Genomic DNA, 25,509 nt, shown 5'->3' with positions numbered 1-25,509 from the left:
CATGCCATGCTCACGCTCACTCTCTCTCTAATAAATAAATGTTAAAAAAAAAAAAAAAAAATCCCTCCAGTAGCTTTATGTGTCATGCAGAATAAAGGAACCAGCATCCTTGCAGTGGCCTCGAAGTCCTTATGTGATTTTACCTTCTTACCTCTCTGGCCACATCTCCTCTCCCTGCCCCACTTTGCTGCAGCCACCCTAGTCATTCCATTATGGCTCAGACATCCTAACATCTTCCACCTGTGTATTGTATTTTACTGTGTATCAAATCACCACAACACTTAGTGGCATAAAATATTTTTTAAAAGACTGGATCAAACATACTTGTGTCCGTTTCTCTGGGGAGATTTATTTACTGTTGCTCCCCCGAGAGGAAGTAAAGAGGAATTTGAACTACATGCATTGTCTTGGCCAAAGTTTCTCAGCTATCTTTAGTAAAGAACCAGATTTAAAATATTTTTAGTTTTTTAAGGGGGGGGGGGTAAAGAGCATGCAAGTTGGGGGAGGGGCGGGGAGGGGGAATCTCAAGCAGACTCCCCGCTGAGCATGGAGCCCAATGTGGGGCTCGATCTCCCAACCCATGAGATCATGACCTAAGCCAAAATCAAGAGTCAGTCACCCAACCCACTGAGCCACCCAGGCACCCAGTTTAGAATATTCTCATTTCCATCTGTTGCTGACCATTCTGTAGTCCTATTGTGCCAAAGAAAAATGCAGCTCACACTTAATGTGACCTGCCATGGTAGTTTGACATTTCCCTGGCTTATATTCTGTTTAAAAGAAAAGTTTTCTCTGATTGACTTATTTCACTCAGCATAATACCTCTAGTTTCATAATCCTTCTAGTTCCACCCACATCGTTGCAAAAAAAAAAAAAAATGCATTTCTTTTGATGGCTGCATAGTATTTCATTACAATTATTATATGATCTCCCTGACATGAGGAATTTGAGAGGCAGAGTGGGGGGTTTGGGGGGTAGGGAAGGAAAAAATGAAACAAGATGGGATCAGGAGGGAGACAAACCATAAGAGACTCTTAATCTCACAAAACAAACTGAGGGTTGTGGGGGGTAGGGGGGTGTGGAGAGGGTGGTTGCATTATGGACATTGGGGAGGGTGTGTGATATGGTGAGTGCTGTGAAGTGTGTGAGCCTGATGATTCACAGACCTGTACCCTTGGAGCAAATAATACATTTTATGTTAATAAAAACAAACAAACAAAACAAAAAACAAATCAAAAAAGACGAAGCGTTTTTGCTCACATACTTGGTTGTTGTGGCAGTTTTAATTTGCTGGTTCTAACCCTTACTTCAAGTTTATGGACTTACTTTGTCACAGATGGGTAACAAACTGTTGGCAGATTGGCACCAGCCCACGGCCACACTTTAGGGTCACTGGTCCAAAGGTAGACCTCTCTTTTGGGGAAGATAGCTAACTCATAGATGAGGAGACGTTTCTGGGCACAATGTGAAGTGATTGCTGCTGAAGGGTCACAACCTTAGTACAACAGTTTGGGGGAAGTTACAAGAAGGTCTTTAAAGAAGAGTTTCTCCTCTTAAGAGTGAAAAGACATTTGAAGTGATTTTTTAAAATTATTTTGTTTGGTTGTCTTTACATACAATTTATTCATATAAATAGTCAAGGGTACTTAACTGCTCAGTTTTTAAATTGGAAAGGAAAACTGTAGAGGCAAACATCAAATATACATCCTGAAACACAAGGTCAGTATAGAACATGGATTTGGAAGGTAGCAGATAATTAGATATACCATTCACATTATTCAGTATCCATTATCAGATATATCTGATATATCTGATACTTTAAGTGGTGATGCTCTTTTGCAAGGACATTATTTCTTAAATAAATGTCTAAGAATTTATGAGTTGAGCTGAATCTGCTAAAAATTGTTGAATCCAAAATCGTAACTTTTGTAATCATATAAAATAATAATCATTAGTAGGTCATTTCAATAGAAATATTCATTAGGGAGTTTCAATATTTATCAGATAGAAATGGACCTTTTGTCTTTAAAGAAAATATAATAAATACATATAAAATTTCTTCTAAATTGGCCATAAGTTTTCAGTACCTAATAAATTGCATGATACTTAGTAATTAACATTTTATGGTCTACAGCTGTGAGGGGGAAGGTATGTATAGATTACTCAAAAAATAGTGTGTGCTTTCCCATACAGCTTCCAACTCCTCTCCCCCAAGAATAGTAAGGATTTTCAAAGACATCAAATCTTTGAACATATGCAGTTTTATGACAAAAATCTATCCCAAAGGGATATTATTTGGGAATACAATTTAAATTTTCATATCAGCTCTTACTTTAGTAGATATATTTTGAGGTCATTACATAAAAATATTGAATAATTTGAAAACTTACTTATTTTTTATTCAATATGGAGATTTATTCCCAGAGCGGGGCTTTTCTGATGCAAAATTGGAATGCTTGTGTAGTCACAACAGCTGTCCCCACACCATGTGGTGTCTTCCATTACTTTACTGTAGAGATGAATTTTTGGCCCGGTGTCTCAGTAATATTGGACACACATGGTTTTAAGTGGCAAAGCAGTATGCTTATGCATTCATTTGACTTTCACAGCTACAGTTGGCTCCAGATTAGAACAAGGAGAATACATTCACACCATGGCCACCCTCATGGCTGCTGTAGTAGCTGGATCACAGTAGGCTCTGTTGCTTCTAAAGACACAACTAACTATTGCTGAGGAATTACACATTCACCAAAGTGCCTTACAGCTGTAGGAGAGAGAATAATGAATTGCTAAAAGGATTCTTTCAAAGATTTCAGATTATGGGCCTAGTTATTATCGATCCAGTTTTTTTTTAATATTAATAATGAAAAGCACAGCCATGAAATAACTATGAAACTAAAAGGAAAGATTGTCATAGCAATAGATGATTTTTTAGAATATCAGTCCAGATACTTAAAATTTTTCCTTCCCAGAAAAAAAGTGGCACTGTACTTTAAGACTCATTAACAAAGAATTAAAATCTGATTGATTTTTAATGCCCATTATTCATGTCTGCAGCATATTTAGAAAGCCAGTGGATTAAAAATAGGAATTATTGTAAAGAATTAGTTTACTATGTGACACAATGGCTTACAGTATTGATATTTTAGACAACTTTTTGCTTAAAAAGTTTGTATGATTAATACAGAGGTAAGATGACTTGATTTAATGTGAATTTACATTGTTACACTATATAGTTTTAATACTGTATCTCTGTGCAATGTCAACCTCATGATTCCTGGTATGACTTTTACCATAAACTTAAATTCTTATTAACTCTTTTGCATTTCTGAAGTCAGTTGGTGTAATTATTAAAGTTTCAGCTTTTTTAGGAATAAAAATATTTCCTTGGAAATCCACTCATGTCCCGCTAATGTCAACATAGTATTTTTCCCCTAAATAAAGTTAAACAAACAAAAAGAAAAAACCTTCAGTGTAAATTTTCAAATTATTGGATATGGAGCATTAGAATTCTGATATTCATTAAATATCAAAGAAATTCTGACCATACCCTATGGAGACTACCTTTTTATAGAAGTGAATTTATGCATGTATGGTACCGGCTGTACTGATGAATATGTTTGAGGCTTTCAGCTTTTAGTGGATACAAAATAGAATGATTGATAAAATCCTCCCTACTATTGGCTATTATTTACTGACTCTTAAGTGGCAGGTTGTATTTATGCCAATTTATCTGCTTCAGGGAACATTCTTGATAGCAGAACAAAGTGAATAAAAGTAGTTTGCTTTGCAAATGAATGCAAATGGGAGAGCCTTTCGGAAAGCCCTTTAACAGGGGCAGTGCACTTTGATTATGAGTGAAGCTGCCATTTGGACATGGTGAAAAGAGCACGCTTGAACCATTGATTGGGGGAGACAGTAAAAAGTCAGGAAGGGCCCCGTTAAGCTTGCAGTGAGGCAGGCGGATGTCAGTGTGGTTAGAGCACAGTGGGAGAATGACAGGGAGGATTAGTGTCAGGGAGAAGCTTTGCTGTAGCTGTGGAGATAGTCCCTGGGGTCACTCACCTCTGACTGTTGTTCTGTGCTGATGGTTCTGTAATGCAAACAGCCTGATGTATGCCTGTTCATTATCGGAAATGGTGATTAGAAAAGGTATTTGTCTCAAAGGTTTCCTTCTTTCTTTTTTTCTTTTTTAATTAAAGAAAATAAGGTGGGCTTCCTCCGTTTCTCTGCTGACTCCTGGAATAGTATTGTTTAATACCAGAGTGGTTGCCGCCTCTGGTAGGGAGTAGTTTAGTGCTACAATCTAATGTAAAGTTATTGTAACATGGTTATTTGTTATTAAATAATGGGAGGTGTTGTTTTTTGTTTTGTTTTGCTCAGCTTTGGGTTTGACCAATTAGTGGTACTGAATAAAATGCAGAGACTATGCTTGCTCTTAGAATTTTTGCTTTTGCAAAAAAGATTTTATAATCTTGAAGGTATTTTTTTCATTCAGTTTAACAATTAGATCAATTTTTAGGGGCTATTTACCTTCTCAAAAATGAAGTGTTGCTTTGCATGGACTTGATGTTTTAAGTCTCGGTTGTAGGCACTTCTAATTTTCTGTTCTAAGTTTTACAAAATGCTAACATTTGATAAGTTAAACCTCTTGAAAACACACGATTTTTAGAGTTAAGTCTTATTACAGAATGAACAAAAAGTATCTCTGTTTAAGTTCTGATTCTAAAGCAGTACATTTACTTGTTTACATTTTCATTTTTACTTATAAGGTGTTTTGTTTACTTTAACTATAATTTCTCTTAAAACTTTGAAGACCTTTTATAGTAACCTTATAGGAGGCATCTGTGAGAGCAGGGTGACACACAATGCATTTCATAGGCTTTGAGAGTGGTTCCTCACTTAATGCAAAACTGAACTCTTTTTTTTTTTCTTTTTTTTTTTTTGGTCTTCAAAAGCCTGGCCTCACAATATTTCTGCTTTCTTATTTGGTATACGTAGGAAAATTTAAAAGGCTGCTGGAGCTTTGCATTCTTATGTTAAATATGCAGCTCAAAGCTTTAGCTAAACTATTGGATACACGTTAATAGTATTGGTTTTGTAGAAAGCAAATTGCCCAGTTTGTTTCACAGGCTTATTAAATGTTACAGTGAACATTCTCTAAATTACCTTTTTCTGTAATTTTTGCAGGCACCTGAATGGACAGAAGAGGACCTCAGCCAGCTGACAAGAAGTATGGTTAAGTTCCCAGGAGGGACCCCAGGTCGATGGGAAAAGATTGCCCACGAATTGGGTCGATCGGTGACAGATGTGAGTTTACTCAGATTTGCATTGTATGGAGAGTGACAAACCAGAACAAGCCAACTATGTAGAAGACAGACATAGATGCATCCGACATTCTCTTTGGAGAAAGGCTACAATCCTTTTAGGACCTGGAAGTGAACCATTAATGAAATAAGCAAGAAGCAGATGTCAGCCAGTCCCCTGGTCCACAATTAACAGCTGTGTGAGGAATTCTAGTGTTTAGAGACTTAAGCTACAGTAACCTAATCACAGAAAACAGCATTGGTTTTTGTGTTTAAAGTGACCCCCTTATCTGTGGAGAAAATAGTTCTTAGACTGATTAGAATTAGAGAAGTTATATTTCAGCTGGATCTTTTTAACGCTGAAGTACAGATTGCTATAGGTATTTAATTAGGTGGCTTGCATTAATTAAATCAGCAGGGTTCTTACGTATATCTTTTTATTTCAAGAATGGTAACTACCATCTGTTTTGACAAGTTGTTTAACCAAAAAAAGTAATATATGTGAACGAGTATATAATTTTTATTATATATATCTGTGTGTGAATGAATATATATGTTGAATATAATGAATATATAGATACACATATATGTGTATATATATAACTGGCTATATCTAACATTTAAAAGACTAAGTATTTACCTGAAAAGTTTTTGATTTCTCACTTTATTCAGGAAATTTAAGGCAGAGAACCTTATAAAAGCATCTACCACATTATCTGACATGTGTTATATAGTAAATGTTTACTTGAAATTCAAAGAAATCTTCATTTTTATCAATATGAGCCTTATTTTCATAATTGATAGTAAATATTCTTTACTAAATAAGTCAGTTATTTACTGAAGTTACTTTAAGTAAATCCTGTACACCTAAAATATTTCAGGGATTACTGAAAGCAAAAGATTTAAATGACCTCTTCAATTCTGTTAGTATACCCTTGAGTCGTTTTTGATAATGAACAATTTTAAAACCCAACCAAATGACTAGTTCAACCCCCCCCCTGACAAAAACATCCAGCTTGTTACATAAATGCTATGTTATTTTTCATAATAAACTTCCATTTTAATTTATAAGCAAACTTACAAAATATTACTGTCAATTTTTCTTTGGATAGGAACTGCTTTGAGAATTTTAAATAATAGAGATGTTTTTACTATCAAATAGGTCTTTTAAAGATCACATTTAAAAGACTACTTTCTTCATTTTTATATGATTTTTGCATTATTTTGGCTTCAGAGTTGAAGTCTCATCATGTGAAAAAAAAAGCTTTGTATCTTCTAACTTTTTTTTGCTGTTTCATGAGGAGATCCATTATTTAGATGACTGGAGACAAACCATAAGGATACCTTTTCTTCTGCTAAGAATGTTACTGGGATGTGCGCTTTATAACCTTGTTTTTAGGTTGCTCATAAAAGATAAATTAATAATGCCTTATCCTTAAATATCTGACCAAATTAAGGATATTCCATGGTTATTGATGTTTTAAGTACTATGACCCTCTAGCTATACTACTATTACTATATGATTAACAAAAATTACTGAAATAATTTTTAGAAAGTCATAAAACGAACTGGTTTAAAGGGCCCTAAAACTTTTAGTTTTACTGGGGAAAAAAAATAGTTCATTTAGTGTCTCCTTTGAAGGCAGACTGCCTTTAACTTTTTTTTTAATTCTTATTTTATGTATTGATTTGACAGAGAGATACACAGGGAGAGAGGGAACACAAGCAGTGGGAGAGGGAGAGGGAAAAGCAGGCCTCCCACTGAGCAGGGAGCCCAATGTGGGACACGATCCCAGGACTCTGGGATCATGATCTGAGCTGAAGGCAGACGATCAACGACCAAGCCACCCAGGCACCCCTGCCTTTAACTTTTTAAGTAACATTTCTATGAGACCTCATGGTTAATAATGTCAAACACAGAAAACAGAATAGAAGCAATATTTTAAATTAAGTTGTTAAAATCTGGTAAATTTTTATCTGTATTTTTAAGAAGAGAGATGAAAGTTTCTATGCTAAGATTAGACATGGTGTAACCAACACAGCCCTGAGAATGGCTAGTTAGTATCAGAGATCTAGAAAACCTATATATTGTTCAGTAGTCTTAGTGCAGTCTTGGTATAGGCAAAGATATCTTTTCAAATTTTTGCAAATGCATCCCATATGTTTCAGTTGTTTTTCTTCTAGACTTACCCAAAGGAAACTGAATCCATGTCTGCAATAGATATATTTTCTTTTTACCATGGAAGTAGCAAACATGACTTATGGGGATTTTTTTTCTTCCAAATATTCTATTTTCATAATAAGGTACCTAAAATACCTTGAACCTAAACTTCTTTGGCACCAAGAAATGCCCTTGTGACTTTTCTTCTATGTACAGCAGATACACTGTATTTTCATTCTGTCGGCATCACGTCCATAGCTGGACTGCACATTTCATTTCAGTAACCCCACACACATGCACAGGCACACACAAATCACGCTCCTAAAGAGAGCAGGTGTCTGTAGACTCAGATAATACACAATGAAGTGAACACACAATGAAGTACATCGAAGCAGCTGAAGTGGGTTCAGCTAATAAGTTCCTTTAGTAAAATGTTAAGTGAAAGTTGACCACACTTCAGATCACTTATACTTCTTTTTGGCTTATGGCGTTAATGAGATTTGTTTTCATTAAGTATTTAATTATGGCAAAAAAACAAATTCAGTTTGCTGTCATCAGAACCTCCGCTTCCTGACCTAATCACCTGTACCAATTCTCCCTGGTCTGCACATCTGTTCCTTGAACCATTTTTTTTGTTTGTTTTTTTGGTTTGCTAACTTTCTAACGTCAGGTTTAGTTCTCTTTCCTTCAAGAAACAATTGACCTTTTGGGGGCAGCAGCAAGAGTATGTCCCTTATTTGGGTTGACAGATTACAATGAAAAATCCATTTTATTCCTCATTTTAAAAAGGAGTTTTCAGTGTATTAATGGTCACAATCAACAAGTTGCTAAATTCTACTCTGGATAAAATACAAGCAATGTGATTGCCATTGTAAAAAATTCAACGTATATTTTAACTCAGATATATCAAAACTACAAGACCTATTTTATTATAGACTAAGTATTTTAAATGTTAATATATGCCTTCCAGCAAATAATTTTGGTAACCACAAAGGACACTAAAATTGTAAAAACAACAAAGGAAACAAAAACTGGCATGGAAAAGCAACTTTAATGTGATTATTAACTGCAGGTTTTCTAAATTAAGGTCAGGGAGCCTCAGATTTCTTGCTTGTGAAGTAATATCATTCTCTTGCCTGAAAGGATGTAAACTGATGCTGCTTCTCTCCTAGTCACTAATCTCTCGCATTCTGGTTGTGATAACTGACTGATTGGAGATTTTCTGCCTGCTTGGAAAAGACCCAGCTAGGCAGCAAAACAAAAGACAGGTGAATAGATTTAAAAAGACTTTTATAATTAGCTTAGTGCCACAGTGAGAGGTAAGAGGTGTATAGTTAGATAAGCATCCCCATGTGTCAGTGAAAAAGTGGAGGGAAAATCATAAAATTCCCAATCGTATTTTATATAAGAGGAGAAACTCATATATATATATATATTTCTTATATATGTAATGCCTGAGTTTTCACGCCCGAGAGACCACCAAGGAGCCAACACCGATGTAATCACACGAGGGTTTATTTTACAAGCTTAAGCTTGGGCCCAAGTATACCCAACACAGTGGAGTAGGGACTTGGACCCCGAGGTGACATGCTTAAGCTTGGGCCCAAGTATACCCGACGCAGCAGAGTAGGGACTTGGACCCCAAGGCTAGTTAAGGCAGGGGTTTTTATGGGTCATTACAAGAGGCTTGCGGGGGTAGGAGGAGAGGTTTCAGACTTTTCTGCAGTAAGCTGATTAGCTGTTGCCGGGGTGTTGCAGGGTGGGGTTCCCTGGAACTAAAGTAAAGTAGGGGAAAGTTCAGCCCTTAGTCACAGGGGCCTGAGATGGCTGCCGAAGCTAAGATGGCTATACTTATGCTAAGGCTAAACCTGAGGTGGGATGGCCTTAATTTTTCTCGGCCTCCACAATATATATTTCTTATATTTCTTATATATAAGAAAGAGAGAAGAAACTCTGGGGGGAATGTATTTATTATGGTAGTTGTTCCAAAAATATGTAAATGGAGATTTTATTCAATAGCAGATAAGCTTTATGCTTTATCAGTGAATTAAATATACAGTAATTATTTTGGCGAGTATATTACTGCTATTACTTTTAGAGTTAGACTAGACCTACATGAGTTGTAAAGATAACAAGGACTGTCTCACTGTTCTCTCAACCAGGCTTCCTGCTACAGCACTTCTCTTGGTCTGAGCCTGACGTCATATCTGGTCCTTCCTCTCCTCCTTCACTTCCTCAACCTCAAGGCCTTTAAAGATATTTAAATTTTAGAAAGGAATAGGTCCTTTATCCCATTCTTCTTGCTAGATGAGTCACTGGCTAATCTAATAACCAATTTTCAAAGTAATATTAATAAATGATTTTAAAAATGTGTTACCAAAATCGGTTTCTCTCTCCCTCCTTCTCTCTCTCCCCTGTATTTTAACGAACTATAGAAATGATCCCTGAAAGTATAGTCTTCTCCCCTGTATTTTAATAGGAGCCTTAAAGTTCTTATCCCAAGTATGTGAATGATCAGAGTGAGAATTTCAGGCAACTTGATTGCCTCTTTAAAGGAAAGATGAGGCAGTATTAACACCGTTTGGTATCCATCAGAGAAAATTACATAATTAATTGCTTAATCTGTCTATTGACTTTGTTAGAATTTTGCTATAATCTGACTTCTGGGGCAAAGGTTTATAGATCTGAATTCCATGTCATCATTTGTCTCCACACTGCACAATATGACAATATAACAGGATGATAAACTAGATATTCACTATGTGAGAATAATATTGCAAAAATCAGGAGATCAAACCAACATTTTTAACTATTTTAAGTGATAATATTGATTATTCCATCATTCGTTTTCATTGTATTTTATATTTTTCAAACCATTTAAATACACATTATTTTGCTCGATCTTCACAACAGCGTGGTGAGACAGATAGGTAGCCATTTTACAGTTGAGTACACTGTTGCTGAGATGTTTATTCAGGGTGACACAACTACTAGCAGAGTTGGGTTAATACTAGTTATTTTGGTTCCTCATCTACTATGTTCCTATCACTACGTAATGCTGTTTTATTGCAGTGTGTATGAAAGACACTTTAAATGTGTCTAGAGACTTTCTGTCATTAGGCCTTTCTTGGTAAAACTATGTTCATAGAAAAAAGAAACTTTTAAAAATACACTCAAGTAAAAATTTTTTTCTCATCAGCCATAATAAAAAATTATTTCTATAAACATTTTGTCACATAGACAAAATGTGGACTAGACTTTAGTCTTCCTCTGTAGGCATGCGTATACATAATTTTAACAGTATTGATCAGTGTCCTGTCCTTTTCATTTCACTATGAAACAGGAGCTACTCTTCACGACAGTGAGAACCACTTCATTTTTCTAAACACTTACAGAATATTTTATGTTGTCTTGATATAATTAAGGTGTGTCCTAAGGATTGTCATTTAAATTGCTTCCTTTTTTTGCTGTTTTACTGGATTATCTTTTTCTTTTCTTCATCCATCTTTCCACTTATTTCTGTTTTCTTAGCTTGTATTCCTAGAAGTAGAACTGCTTGGGGTTCAAGAATATGAATGTTTTTAGAACTTTTGATGGCTCTAAAATTGGCCCCCCAGAGAGGTTATAACAATATACAGTGCCACTAGTAGTATACAAGAGAGGTCACTTCCTCATAATCTCACAAACACTGAATGTTATTTTTTGGTTTTCATCATTGCCTGTCAAATAAGTGAAAAGTGCTACAGCACTGATTTTTGCAACTTGCCTCCTTACGTTTTGGTCTTATTTCAAATAAAGTTTGTGTTAATTCATTAGAATTTTAGGACAGACAGTCCTATCACCTGCAAATACTTTACCACTTTCTTTATATCTTTCCCTTTTTTTTTCAGTTTATTTATTTTTAGTAATCTCTACCCCCAGCATGGGGCTCAAACTCACAACCCTGAGATCAAGAGTCACATGCTCTACTGACTGAGCCAGCCACATGCCCCTATATCTTATTTGATTATATCACCTAGCTATTTCAGAGGAATAGTATATTATAGTAATAGTGATTAGTGCAGACTTTTTTGTGCAACATTATAATAAGAAAACCTAATGTTTGGCCATTAATTTTAATATTAGTCATTGATATGAGACATAGATTACTATGCTACAGAAATTTACTTCAGCTTTTCCAACTCTAATTCATTACAGTTGTGTTCAGGGATAGATATGAAATTTTAACAGTAGTTTTTTTTTTTAACATATATCAACATAATCGTACAATTTTTCTCATATGACCTAATGCGGACAAATATATTATCAAGGCCTCTTCTTTGTGTTTTCAAGACATACTTCACTTGGTCACATAATACTATTCTTTAATAAACAGCTGGATTTATTTATTTCAAATTCTTGCATTTATATACAAGAGGATTGTAGAATTTTTGGTGTTTTGTTAATAGGATATCTTTGGGGGTGCCTGGGTGGCTCAGTGGGTTAAAGCCTCTGCCTTCGGCTCAGGTCATGATCTCAGGGTCCTGGGATCGAGCCCCGCATTGGGCTCTCTGCTCCGCAGGGAGCCTGCTTCCTCCTCTCTCTCTGCCTGCCTCTCTGCCTAGTTGTGATTTCTCTCTGTCAAATAAATAAAATAAAATAAAAAATAGGATATCTTTGGATAGGGTTATACCAACCTTCTAGAATTGTTTTATTATACCAGCCTTCTAGCATCTATAGAGTCAAGACAGTATTACATTCATAAAACAGAGGAAAAAGGAAAGGATGCTGTGAAAAAAGAATCTGAACAAAAATAAGTATCCAAATAAATGAAGTAGAATGGCTGAAAGTTATCAGGAAAACCTATGGAGCAAAATTTTGAAAAATGTTAAAATATTATAGAAAAGATAAGAAACACAGGGAATCAGTCCAAGAGGTCCAAATCTGATTAAAATTTCCAGTGAGAAAGAAAGAGAGAAAACAGGTGTAAGAACATTATTCAATAAATAATATAAATGAAGCTTTCCAGGGATCAATTTGTAAAAGCCTGAGACCAATTTGTAAAAACCTCCTAAAGTCAAGTAGGATACATGGAAGTGATCCTGAAAAAATTTATGAACACTGAGACTACACAGATGATCTGTAAGCCTTCTAGGGAGAAGAGACATCCAAATAAGACCAATCAAAGTGACATCAGGTTGATTAGCAACACTAGGTTCAGGGAGAAAAGGGACAAATGGCTTCACCTCACTGAGGAGAAATGGTTCTGAATCTAAAACAACCCAAGTGTGATGGTAAATACATAAGGCAAGGATGCACAGTCTTTCTTACAAAGTTCCTAGAGACTGTACTCTAGCAAAACAAGCAAACAAAACTGAATCAAATTTAAAAAGAGAAAGACATGGAATCCAGTCTAATAAACAGAAATCCCAAGGCCCCACAGTGATACAATAGGACAAAAGTACAATATATACACGTTGAAGTAGGAGAATAAAGGATTGTGTGAGAGCAACCCTTGAAGAAAGGGAGATTTTATAGACTAGATAGTAGACTGAAAACTTGAAAAAATGTATATATGAGAAAAAAAGGCAACTGGAAACTCTATAAACAATAGAAGAAAACCATACAAAAAAGGCATAGTCCAAATTTAAGTATGCTAGACAGTAGAATAATACAGCAAAATAATTTGACATTGAGAACATTCTCCTCTGAGGGCACAAGAAGTGTGTCCACAGCATAGCTTGTTTCTACAGGAGTAACATTTACCAGATCATAATTTGTAAGATCTCACAAAATGGCTTTTCATATTTTAAACATTTTATGTATTTTACAGATGGCTTTCCAATTTTTTAAATCCACAAATTGTAGAAGACTATGGCAAGTTGCCCAGCAGCAGTTTATCCAAGTCCCCCCAAAGCTCTGCTCTGGCTAGGTTACTAATTTCTTTTCAGAGGAACATAATTGAAATAATGTGTGTTCATAGGAGCTCTTATTCTCTTTTCCCTTCCATTGAGCTGGAATACCAAATTTGCCTGCAGCCAAGTTACAACCATGCAGGTAAAGACAGTTGCCCTAAAGATGGTGGAGAAGCACACAGTGGAAAGAGCCTGACTGTATGGAGTAAAAGGGTAATTGTAGATAGCAACAAGTGCTATAAAGAAAAATAAAGCAGGGGTGCCTGGGTGGTTCAGTGGGTTAAGCCTCTGCCTTACTGGCTCAGGTCATGATCTCAGGGTCCTGGAATCGAGCCCCACATCGGGCTCTCTGCTCAGCGGGGAGCCGGCTTCCCCCTCTCTCTCTGCCTGCCTCTCTGCCTACTTGTGATCTCTCTCTCTGTCAAATAAACAAAATCTTAAAAAAAAAAAAAAAAGGCAGAGAGGTTAGAGACTGAAGGGAATTGCAATTAAAAATGGGGTTCTGAGGAAAGTCTCTCAAACAGGTAATTCTCAAGCAGGGACACAAAGCAAGTGAAGAAGCAAGATTGTCTGAGAAAGTGCTCCGCGTATTGGAAACAGCATTTACAAAAGCTCTGAGATAAGATCATGCTTGGGGTGTGCAGAGTCTAGCATAAAGGTCAATATGGCTGTCAAAGAGTAAGTAGGAGGGGATTATAAAAGATGAGGGCAAGAGGCAGTGGACAACCAGGCTATCTACAACCTTGCTGGCCACAATAAAGAGTGTGGATTTTACTCTGAATGAGATGGTTAAAACACTGGAAATGTTTGAGCAAAGGAGTGCAAGATCTAAATGGGTCATTCTGACTACTCTGTGGAGAAGATGTTGTGGTAGGAAAAGTATGCAAGCAGGAAGGCAGGCTAAGTAAGATGCTATTTCAGTTGTTCCTGCAAAAGATGATGGTCGTTTGGCCCAAGGGTTATTGAAAGAGTTTGGAAAAAGAGGTTGAACTCAGGATATAATATACCAAAAGCATGTTATTTAATTATACATACACTGTAAACAGTAACTATCATAACTATGAACAGAAATTACTGACTCTAGATGTAGGGTATGTTGATTTTCATCATAAGCCCTTGTTGTATACTGCTTTTTTTTTTAAGGCTATTTTTTAAATAATATTTTTAAAGCTTTTTTAAAAGCTATTTTTAATATAATAAACATATATTACCTTGATTTTTAAAACTACTTTTAAGAATCTAAGGAAAAAGAATATGTTGCCTTTAATATTTTCCCGTATCAGTATAGAATAGGTCTACCTCATTCTTTTTTTTAATTATAAAAGTTTTATTGATTTGCAGAAATAGGAAAATCAATCCTAATATTTGTATGGGACTACAAAGGACACAGATAGCCAAAACAATCTTGAGAAAGAACAACAAAGCTGAAGGCGTCACACTTCTGATTTCAGAATATATTATAAGGCTACAGTAATCAAAACAGTGTGGTACTAGCATAAAGGAAACAAATGGACAACGGAACTGAACAGAGAACCCTGAAGTAAATACACACGTACACAGTCAACTGATCTTCAACAAGGGTGCCAACTATACACAATAAGGAAAGGATAGTCTCTTCAGCAGTGATGTTAGGAAAACTGGATAGCCACATGCAGAAGAATGAACTGGACTTTTACATCATGCAAAGTCAACTCAAACTGGATTAAAGAATTAAACATAAGCCCTGAAACTAAAACTCCTAGAATAGGGGAAAGCATCCTGACATTGGTCTTGCAATGATTTCACTGATAGAACACCAAAAGCAATAAAGCAATAAAAACAAAAATAAACAAGTGGAACTATATCAAACTTAAAAGTTCTGCATAGAAAAGAAAACAGTCAACAGAATGAAAAGGTAATCTGTGGAGTGGGAGAAAATAATTGCAAACCTTCTATCTGATAAAAGATTAATCTCTAAAATATATAAGGTTCTCCTACGACTCAAAAATGAAAACATCGGGTAGAACAGACTCCACGGCCTGACAAGAGGTCACAGCAAAGCAGATCCACCCTCTCCCATCGCTCTTGGCAAAATCCCATCAAAGCGCTGCCACAAGCCTGACAGTGTGTAAGCAGCCCAGATGAGGGCCAGCACCACTCCTGAGTGAGTCCTGCCCTGGGAAGATGGGAGGAAAACCACATGCCAGTCTGACCCCAGTGGGCTGGGGTCACCCACCACCAAAACCTTCTCAGGGGACAACACAGGGAAAGTGCCTGCAGTTTGGTGCTACTTTATCTCTGGTAAACTCCTGGCCTGACTGAACTCAAGCCCAAGGCAGCCCCCGAGTGGCCCACTAACACCACAGGGACCAGACTCTGCCCCACAACAGGCAGAGAGCCATTTCAGGTTGAACTGAAAGCAAACACAGCTCCACCACAATGATAGGACACACCTGTGGCAACACACGTAGAAGACACCCCTGAAGTGCCATGTTCTGGGGAATAGGGGACGTTGCACTGCGGGACCTCTTCTTTATCGGGCCTCTACTTTCAAGTGTGGGAGATATAGCTGACTTTCCTATCACAGAGAAACAGACATAGCAATAGACAGAATGAGGAGACAGAGGAGTATGTCCCAAATGAAAGAGCGGAACAAAATCAGAACGAGAGACCTAAACAAAATGGAGATGAGTAATATGTCTGATAGCGAATTTAAAGTAATGCTCATAAAGATACTCACTAGAATTGAGAAAGGAGTGCAGAACCTCCATGAGATCCTCCACCAAGAGATAGACATAAAAAAGAACCAGTGAAAGCTACTGCACTCACTGAATGGAAATAAAAATAGACCACCTGGAATAAATAACAAACGACAGGAAGCAGAAGAACAGATCAGCCACCTGGAGGACAGATTCATGGAAAGTAATCAAGCTGAGCAGATGATGGGGGGAAAAAATACACAAAATGAGAATAGACCCAGGGAACTCAGCAACACTGTCAAGCACAGCAGTCGCATTATAGGGATCCCAGAAGGAGAAGAGTGAGAAGAGGGGGCAGAAGATTTTCTGAAGAAATAATAGCTAAAAACTTCCTGAATCTGGGGCAAGAAAGAGAAATCCCAATCTAGGAGACACAGAGAGTTCCCAACACCACCAACCCAAAGAGGTCTGCACCAAGACATAAAGTAAATAAGATGGCAATAAGTAGTGATAGAGAAATTTAAAAGCAGCAAGAGAAAGGAACGCAGTGACATACAAGGGGAACCCCATAACGCTATCAGTGGGTTTTTTCAGCAGAAACTCTACAGGTCAGAAGGAAGCGGCATGATAAATTCCAATGGCTAAAAGGAAAAAATCTACAGCCAAGAATACTCTGTCCAGCAAGGTTTTCATTTAGAATAGGAGAGATAGAGTTTCCCAGAAAAACAAAAGTTAAAAGCAAAACCAGCCATGTCCCTGTCACACATGATGCCATCAGCCTGTGGGTCCCCTATTCACAGTCCAGCCGCCCTCCTGCCCGAGTCAGCATGTACACCCTGATACCTACTCAATGCCACCTTCACCTCAGATTGCCAAGGGCTCAAACTGACACTCTTCCCCTCAAATTTCAGCCCCGGTGCTCAAGTTTGTGCACAAAAGCCAGCGTTATTATAACAGCTGAATGAAGCAATCCAAGCAGTAACACTAATTCTGTGGAATATATAATGGATAAAAGGAGTGTTCTAGGCTGAGAACATTGCCAACAAGCACACCAAAGAACAATACATATAGCATGATTCTGATTAGTAAAAGAAACAAACCCAGGAAAAACAAAACAGGATGAAACCAGGGAGGAAGACAAACCATAAGTGACTCTTAAGCATAGGAAACAAACTACGGGTTGCTGGAGGGGAGGTGGGTCGGGGGATGGGGTAGCTGGGTGATGGACATTAAGGGGGTCACTTGATGGGATGAGTACTGGATGTTCTATGCAACTGATGCATCACTGAACTCTACCTCTGAAACTAATAATACATTATATGTTAATTAATTGAATTTAAATTTTAAAAAGGAACCCCCGCCCCAAGAAAAAAGCCAAAACATCTACATTACTTGTAAAGGTAATCAGGAAGTTAATGGAAGACTCTCTTTTTAAATGGTTAAGATGAACTCTATTATTATTTCTTATATTTTTCTCTCCAGAGAATCCATAGAAAAGTTTAAAGACATTGAAGAAATAATAAGAATGAACAGCACTGCTTTATACCAGTTGGAAACATTTTCAGGTGGTTTATTTAATATTCAAATAACAGAATGCCCTTTGTACTTGAAAGGTACAGTAGTACTCAGTTATAATGGGTGTTAAATTCATATAGAGTTGGCCAAAATTAAGTACTACTGAATGAAAATAATGAATTTTTTTTTCAGGACTTCATTCCTTTAATTACTGTGTATGTGTATGTGTGTATATGTATATATATGTGTGTGTGTGTGTGTGTATGTGTATACATGTGTATGTATAATATATATGTATATTGTATATATGTATATGTATAATATATATGTATATTGCATATATATGTATATATAATATGTATATTTTATATGTATAATATATATGTATATATAATTATATATATATAATTATTTTTATTAACATGTAATGTATTATTTGCCCCAGGGTACAGGTCTGTGAATCATCGGGCTTACACATTTCACAGCACTCACCATAGCACATACCCTTCCCAATGTCCATAACCCAACCACCCTATCCCTACTCCCCCACCCCCCAGCAACCCTCAGTTTGTTTTGTGACATTAGAGTCTCTTATGGTTTGTCTCCCTCTTGATCCCATCTTGTTTCATTCTTTCTGATTTTACTTATTTATTTGACACAGAGACAGAGACAGTGAGAGAGGGAATACAAGAAGGGGCAGTGGGAGAGGGAGAAGCAGGCTTCCTATTGAGCAGGGAGCCCAATGTGGGGCTCAGTCCCAGGACCCTGGGATCATGGCCTGAGCTGAAGGCAGACGCTTAAAGATGGAGCCACTCAGGCACCCCTAGTTAAATAATTTTTATTATTAGAGTAATACTTAAAATGTCATCAACCCAGCCAGAATTTGAGAAATAGGACTTGAGATTATCACTGTAGTCAACATTTATTTTCTGAGTTATCTAAGGATGCCAGGAACACACTTTATATAGCTCAGAAAATTAGAAAATTCTTCTGTATATTGAATAGAAATATGCCACAACATAACTCTCCACTGTCCTAATTGGACCTTATGGAATTTTCATTTTGCTAATTTAATTTTCTGTTACTTTCATCAGTGTTTTCACTAAAAGGAATGAAACTATTTTAGATTTTTTTTTTTTGTCCATTCCACCCTATCCCATATGTCGCAGATTTGATTGTAGATCCCCTATTTCATAAGAATTTTAAAGATAAACTTAGGTATACCTGTATCAAGAAGGATTATAAAATGTTTTCTACTTGGAATCAGAAAATGGTAAAACAAATTTTCCTACAATTCTACAATTCATGTAACTTTTTTAATATTTTTTTTATTTATTTGACAGACAGAGATCACAAGTAGGCAGAGAGGCAGGCAGAGAGAGAGAGGAGGAAGCAGGCTCCCTGCTGAGCAGAGAGCCCGATGTGGGGCTCGATCCCAGGACCCTCAGATCATGAACCGAGCAAAAGGCAGAGGCTTTAACCCACTGAGCCACCCAGGCGCCCCTCATGTAACTATTAAAACACATGTAGCAAGAGTGTTATCCAAAAGCCTACCTTAGGTAGTAGCCAACAATATTATTAATTCAGATACTGAGGAAGAAGAGAAGCCTCATCTGCGTGAGACCTATGTAGAAATATATGTCTTCTCCCAAGAGAAGGCTAGAAAAAAGTCTTGAATCTATCTTGACACAAGCTACCTTTAAGTCAGAGGCCTTATCTTCTATAATTGCACATATAAAAGCAGAATGAATAACTGAAATCTTCATTATAGAATTTGTGAGAAAAATAACACTTAACAATTCAAATTGGCACATGTTTATTGAAGTCATCTAGATCTAAAAGGGAGAAATAGATTTGGTGATGACAAACCCAAACAGTGACACTAGTTCACCTCCAGTGTCATCTCTGTTTGCAGATGTCATGATATTATATATAGAAAACCCTAAGGACTCCACCAAAAAAAACCTGTTAGAACTAATAAACTATTTTAGTAAAGTTGCAGGATACAAAATCAATATACAAAAAAGAGTTGCATATCTATGTACAAACAACATAATTATCAGAAAATGGTATTAATTACATCTACAATAGCATCAAATAAATAAATAAATAAATAAAATACTAGGAAAAAATTTAACCAAAAAGATGAAAGACCTGCATGCTGAAAACTATAAAACATTGATGAAGATATCCTGTACTCATGGAATGGAAGAATATTATTAAAATGCCCATACTACCCAAAGCAATCTATAGATCCACTATAATCCCAATCAAAATTCCCATGGCATTTTTCACTTAAATTGAACAAACAATCCTAAAATTTGTATGGAACCCCCCCAAAATACCAACAGTCAAAATAACCTTAAGAAGAACAAAGCTGGAGGCATCACACTTTGAATTTCAAGCTATATTACAAAGCTGTAGTAACCAAAACAGTATGGTACAAGCATAAAAACAGACATACCAATCAATGCAACAGAATAGAGGCCACAAATAACCCCACACATACAAGGTCAACTAATATTTAACAAAGAATATACAATGGGGAAAGAACAGTCCCTTCAATAAATGGTGCTGGGTAAACTGAACAGCACATGCAAAAGAATGAAATTGGACACGTACACAAAAATTAACTCAAAATGGATTAAGGACTTTAACATAAAACCTGAAACCATAACACTACTAAAAGAAAACAAAGGGGGTAAGCCCCTTGACATCAATCTTGGTGATGATTTTTTGGATTTAATGCCAAAAGCAAAGGCAACAAAAGCAAAAATAAACAAGTGAGACTACATCAAACTAAAAAGCTTCTGCACAGCAAGGAAGCCATCAACAACACAAAAAGGAAATCTATGGAATAGGAGAAGGTACCTGCAAACCACATATCCAATAATGATTTAATATTTAAATATATAAGGAATTCCTATAATGCAACAGCAAAAAAAAAAAAAAAAGAAAAGAAAGAAAGAAAGAATTTAAAACTGAGCAAAAACTAAATAGACATTTTTCCAAAGAAGATATATAAATGGCTAACAGGTATATGAAAAGGTGCTCAATACACTAATCATCATGGAAATACAAATCAAAACCACAATGAGACATCACACCTGTTATGATGGCTATTATCAAAAAGGCAAGATGCTGATGATGATGTGGAGAAAAGCAAACAGCAAACTGTTGGTGAGAATGTAAACTAGTACATTCTCTATGGAAGACAGTATAGAAGTTCCTCAAAAAATTAAGAATAGAACTACCATATGATTCAACAGTCCCACTTCCAGGCATATATCCAAAGGAAATAAATCATTATCTCAATGAGATCCGTATTCCATGTTCATAGCAGCATTATTCACAATTAACTAAGTATGGAAACAACCTAAGTGTCTGTCAGGTTTTATATGTATATGTGTGTATACACACATATACATAAAGAAACACAAATATTATTCAACCAAAAAAAAGTCAATTAAGGATTCAAAAAAAGGGAACCCTCTTACACTGTTGGTGGGAATGCAAACTGGTGTAGCCAATCTGGAAAACAGTATGGATGATCCTCAAAAAGTTAAAAATAGAGCTACCATAGGACCCAGTAATTGCACTACTAGGTATTTATTTAAAGGATACAAACTGGATTTGATGATGACCATACTCACTGAAAGATGATTTTCATTTCTTGAAGTGACATGCTATCATACTCAAGGCACCCTGGCCATTAAGCTTTATATTAGACCATTACTTGTTTAGAAATATCTTTATCTGCTTAGAATCATAAATAACATGCTAAGGATGCCAAACTTGCCCCCAAAACAAATATTTTGTGATTATTGCCATATACATCCTTTCTCCTGAGACCAAAAAAAAAAAAAAAAGAAGAAGAAGAGATATTCTCAAGAAAAAAAGATCATTTGCAGTTCTCATTGTGATACAACCATTTTATGATACCAGAAAATATGAAGTTGACAAAGAGCCTGAAGTAATTTTTTTTTAAAGATTTTATTTATTTATTTGACAGACAGATCACAAGTAGGCAAAGAGGCAAGGAGAGAGAGAGAGGAGGGAGCAGGCTCCCAGCTGAGTGGAGAGCCCAATGTGGGGCTCCATCCCAGGACCCCGGGATCATGACCTGAGCCAAAGGCAGAGGCTTTAACCCACTGAGCCACCCAGGTGCCCCAAAGAGCCTAAAGTATTAAAAGGATTACTTTACCACATAGAATTAGAAAATTAACCATTTGTGCTTTGCTTTTTTTCTAGAAAGTTCTAAGTTGTCTTTTAAGTGGGAGAAAAGTGTGTTTCAAAGATTACTATGGTGACATCCCATTAGTTTCACTGTTTGATACTGAAGCTCTGAAGGACTCAGATTATAGCAGTTGTTTGTTTTGTATGGTAGGCCAGATTTTGATATATACTATATTCAGAATTCTCAGTCAGTACAAGGAGTGATTACCAGGTATTTGCAAACCAATTCACCAATACCTTCTCTGGGAGGAGACCTCCTGAAGTCAAAACAAATATTAAACACTGACCTCAGAAACTTTCCTTCAAAGGAACCACAATTTGATTTGACTTGTTTATTGAGCAATTTATGCCCCAGGGCATTTTGTAAACAGTAGAGCATCTGTTAGCATTTAGTGGTGTTTAACATTCAGTGTGGTCAGATGAAGAGAGGAAGAGAGTCCTCTCTCTGCACATACCACTGTCATCCAAAATTACTAGGCCTGTCCGTACCTGCACCTTCCTGAAGAGCAACATCAGAGACTTAACACTGTAGGGGACAGAGAGGCATAGACTTCACTAAAATAATTGACCCATTCACTGAACAAACATGCAAATAACAATAACAGTTGTGATGGGGGTGCGAGTAGGGGGGACAGGAAGGGGAAACCAGTAACCAGAAGTGCTGCCATATATTATCTAAATATTCAGTTTACAATGAAAATAATGAGTCTCGGGGATACCTAGACTGGCTCAGTCGAAAGTGCATGTGACTCTTGATCTCAGATCGTGAGTTTGAGCCCCAAATTGGGTGTAATGATTACTAAAATAATAATAATGATGATGATGAACTTAAAAAAAATAATGCAGGGCACCTGGGTGGCTCAGTCATTAAGTGTCTGCCTTTGACTCAGGTCATTATCCCAGGGTCCTGCAATTGAGCCCAACATCAGGCTCTCTGCTCAGCAGGGAACCTGCTTCTCCCTCACCCACACCCCCTGCTTGTGTTCCCTCTCTCACTGTATCTCTGTCAAATAAATAAATAAAATCTTTAAAAAAAAAAAAAAATGAGCCATGGAAAGAACCAAGAAACCATGAAAAACAGAAGGCAACAGAAACTGCTCATGAGAATGAACAGATTTAGATTTAACAAAAAAAGTTCAAAGTAGCCAATATAAATGTTTGCAGAACTAAAGGAAGGCATGATTAAAGAAACAAAGGAAAGTATGATGAGAGTGTTACATCATACAGGGAATATCAATGAAGAGAAATTATTTTGAAAAAAAAAAAACAAGTGGTAGTTCTGGAGTTATATAATAATTGAAATTTTAAAAAATTCACTTGAAACTAGGATCCACAGTAAATTTGAACTGACAGAGGAAAGAATTAGGAACCTTGAGGATTATTCAAGCTGAAAAACGAGGGGAAAAATAAAAATAAACAGAGCTTCAGAGAACAATGAGATACTGTTAAGCACACCAACATATGCATAATGGGAGTACTGGAAAGACAGAAAAGAAAAAATATCCAGAGAGTAATGGATAAAAACTTTCCAAATTTTTTGAAAAACACTAGCCTATACATCAGGAAGCTTAGTAAATTTGAGTAGGAAAGCCTTAGATATCGACAGAAGGCACATGTAATTAAAATGCTGAAAGCCAAAAATTAGAAAATCTTGAAAGCAGCAAAAGAAAAATCACTCAACACTAACAAGGGAACCCCTCCCACCCACACTCAATAAGATTAACAGCTCACTTCTCAGCAGAAGCAACAGAGGCCAGAGTGCAGTGGAATAACACATTCAGACTGCTCAAAGAAAAACCTGCCAACCAAGAATCCTATATCTAGCAAAACTATTTTTCAAAAAATGAGGGCCAAATAAAAACTTCAAGATGAATGAAAACTAAAGTCATTCAGTCTGAAAGCAAGTGATTCCACATGGTAATTCAAATCCACATGAAAAAACAAAAAGCACCAGTGAAGGTAATTAGGGAATATAAAAGACCATTAGAAATGCATGTTGTTCCTAAGTAATTTTATAAAGCAATTGTATAATAGATATATAATGTTTGCTTGGCCTATTACATATAGAAAGATGATATATCTATAATATACTTGCTCCAAGAGCACAAAGGAGGCAGATGGGAGCAAAGTTTTATTGGGCTGAGTAAACTATAGGTGATAAAGTAATAATTATGAGAAAGTATTGTTGGATTTATAACATGAATAGCATATATAATGATTATACCAGAGTTTGGAGAGAAAAGGAATAGAGCTATATAGAAGTAGTGTTTATTTTTATCATTGGAATTAAGCTAATGTAGAGCTGAGACTGATTTTCATAAGATGTATATGGTAAACCCCAGAACTTCTAAAAAAAAAACTCGAGAATAGTTAAAAAAAAAAAAAAAAGTCTTTAAAATGCTACACTAGAAATTCACTTATACAAAAGAAAAAGTGTATTCACTTATACAAAAGAAAGCAATAATGAAGGACTAGAGGAACAAAACAATCATAAGATAGAAAAGCAAAAGGTAAAGTGACAAGCTTAAAAACAGCTATATCAATAATAACATTAAATGTGAATGGATTAAACAATCCAAAGAGAGATTGGCAGGCAAGATTTTTAAAAAATCATGATCTATCTATATACAATCTACATGTGACACATTAGATTCAAAGAGAAATAAAATGAAAGACAAGGATGGGAAAAGATGGTATTATGCAAATAGCAACCATAAGAAAGCTAAAGTGGCTACACAAATATCAAACAAAATATTTAAAACAAAAAGTTACCAGAGATAAAGAGGGATATTTTAAAAGGCCAATCCAGAAAAATATAACAGTTATAAACATATGCACCTAACAGCTGAGCACCAAAATATATTCAACAAAACCTGATATAAATGATAAAAGGGGTGCCTGGCTGGCTCAGTCAGTACAGCATTTAACTTTAGATCTCGGGGTCGTGAGTTTGAACCCCATGTTTGGTGTAGAGATTACTTGAAGAAAAATAGAAAATTCAATAACAGTGGTTGCAAGTTTCAATAACCCCACTTTCAGTAGTGTGTGGAACTAGACAGAATATCAACAGGAAGACTTGAACAATACAATAAACCAACTCGACCTAACATATCTGTAGAACACTTTATCCAGCAAGAGAATATATGTTCAAGTATACGTGAGACATATTCTAGGACAGGCCAAACAAACAAAAGTTTAAAAAGATGGAAATAATGCAAAGTATGTTCTCTGATCCCAAAGGAATGAAATTAGAATTAAGTTAACAGAGGAAAAAACCGAGAAAATCAACAAATATGTTAAAATTGAACAGCAGACTCCTAAACAACCAATGAGTCTACAGCCATACCACCCTGAATGCACCTGATCTCGTCTAAATAATGAGTCAAAGAAGAAATTACAAGGGGAATCAAAATTCTTAAACATGAATGAAAATGAAGACATAACACACCAAGACTTAGGGAATGCAGCTAATGCAGCTCATATAGGGAAATTTATAGCTTTAAATGCTTTATTAAGAAAGAAGAAGAGGGGCACCTGGGTGGCTCAGTGGTTTAAGCCTCTGCCTTCGGCTCAGGTCATGATCTCAGGGTTCTGGGATCGAGCCCCACATCGGGCTCTCTGCTCAGCAGGAGCCTGCTTCCCCCTCTCTCTGTCTGCCTCTCTGCCTAGCTCTGATTTCTCTCTGTCAAATAAATAAAATCTTAAAAAAAAAAAAAAAAA

General features: G+C 36.2%; 1 protein-coding gene across 1 annotated transcript in view; it reads left to right on the top strand.

Moving 5' to 3' along the window:
• The window catches only part of DNAJC1 (DnaJ heat shock protein family (Hsp40) member C1), a 220,476-nt gene that overhangs the window by 183,829 nt on the left and 11,138 nt on the right, over positions 1-25,509 (top strand). The window contains exon 9 of the mRNA XM_080811148.1: positions 5,191-5,310. Within this exon, the coding sequence (XP_080667274.1) occupies positions 5,191-5,310 (120 nt within the window). The remainder of the gene's footprint in view (positions 1-5,190; positions 5,311-25,509) is intronic.

This window comes from Martes martes (genome assembly GCF_963455335.1).
Source record: "Martes martes genome assembly, chromosome: 8".
Lineage (NCBI taxonomy): Eukaryota > Metazoa > Chordata > Mammalia > Carnivora > Mustelidae > Martes > Martes martes.
Note: the sequence above shows the minus strand (reverse complement) of the source record. Positions and strands in the feature narration are given on the sequence as shown.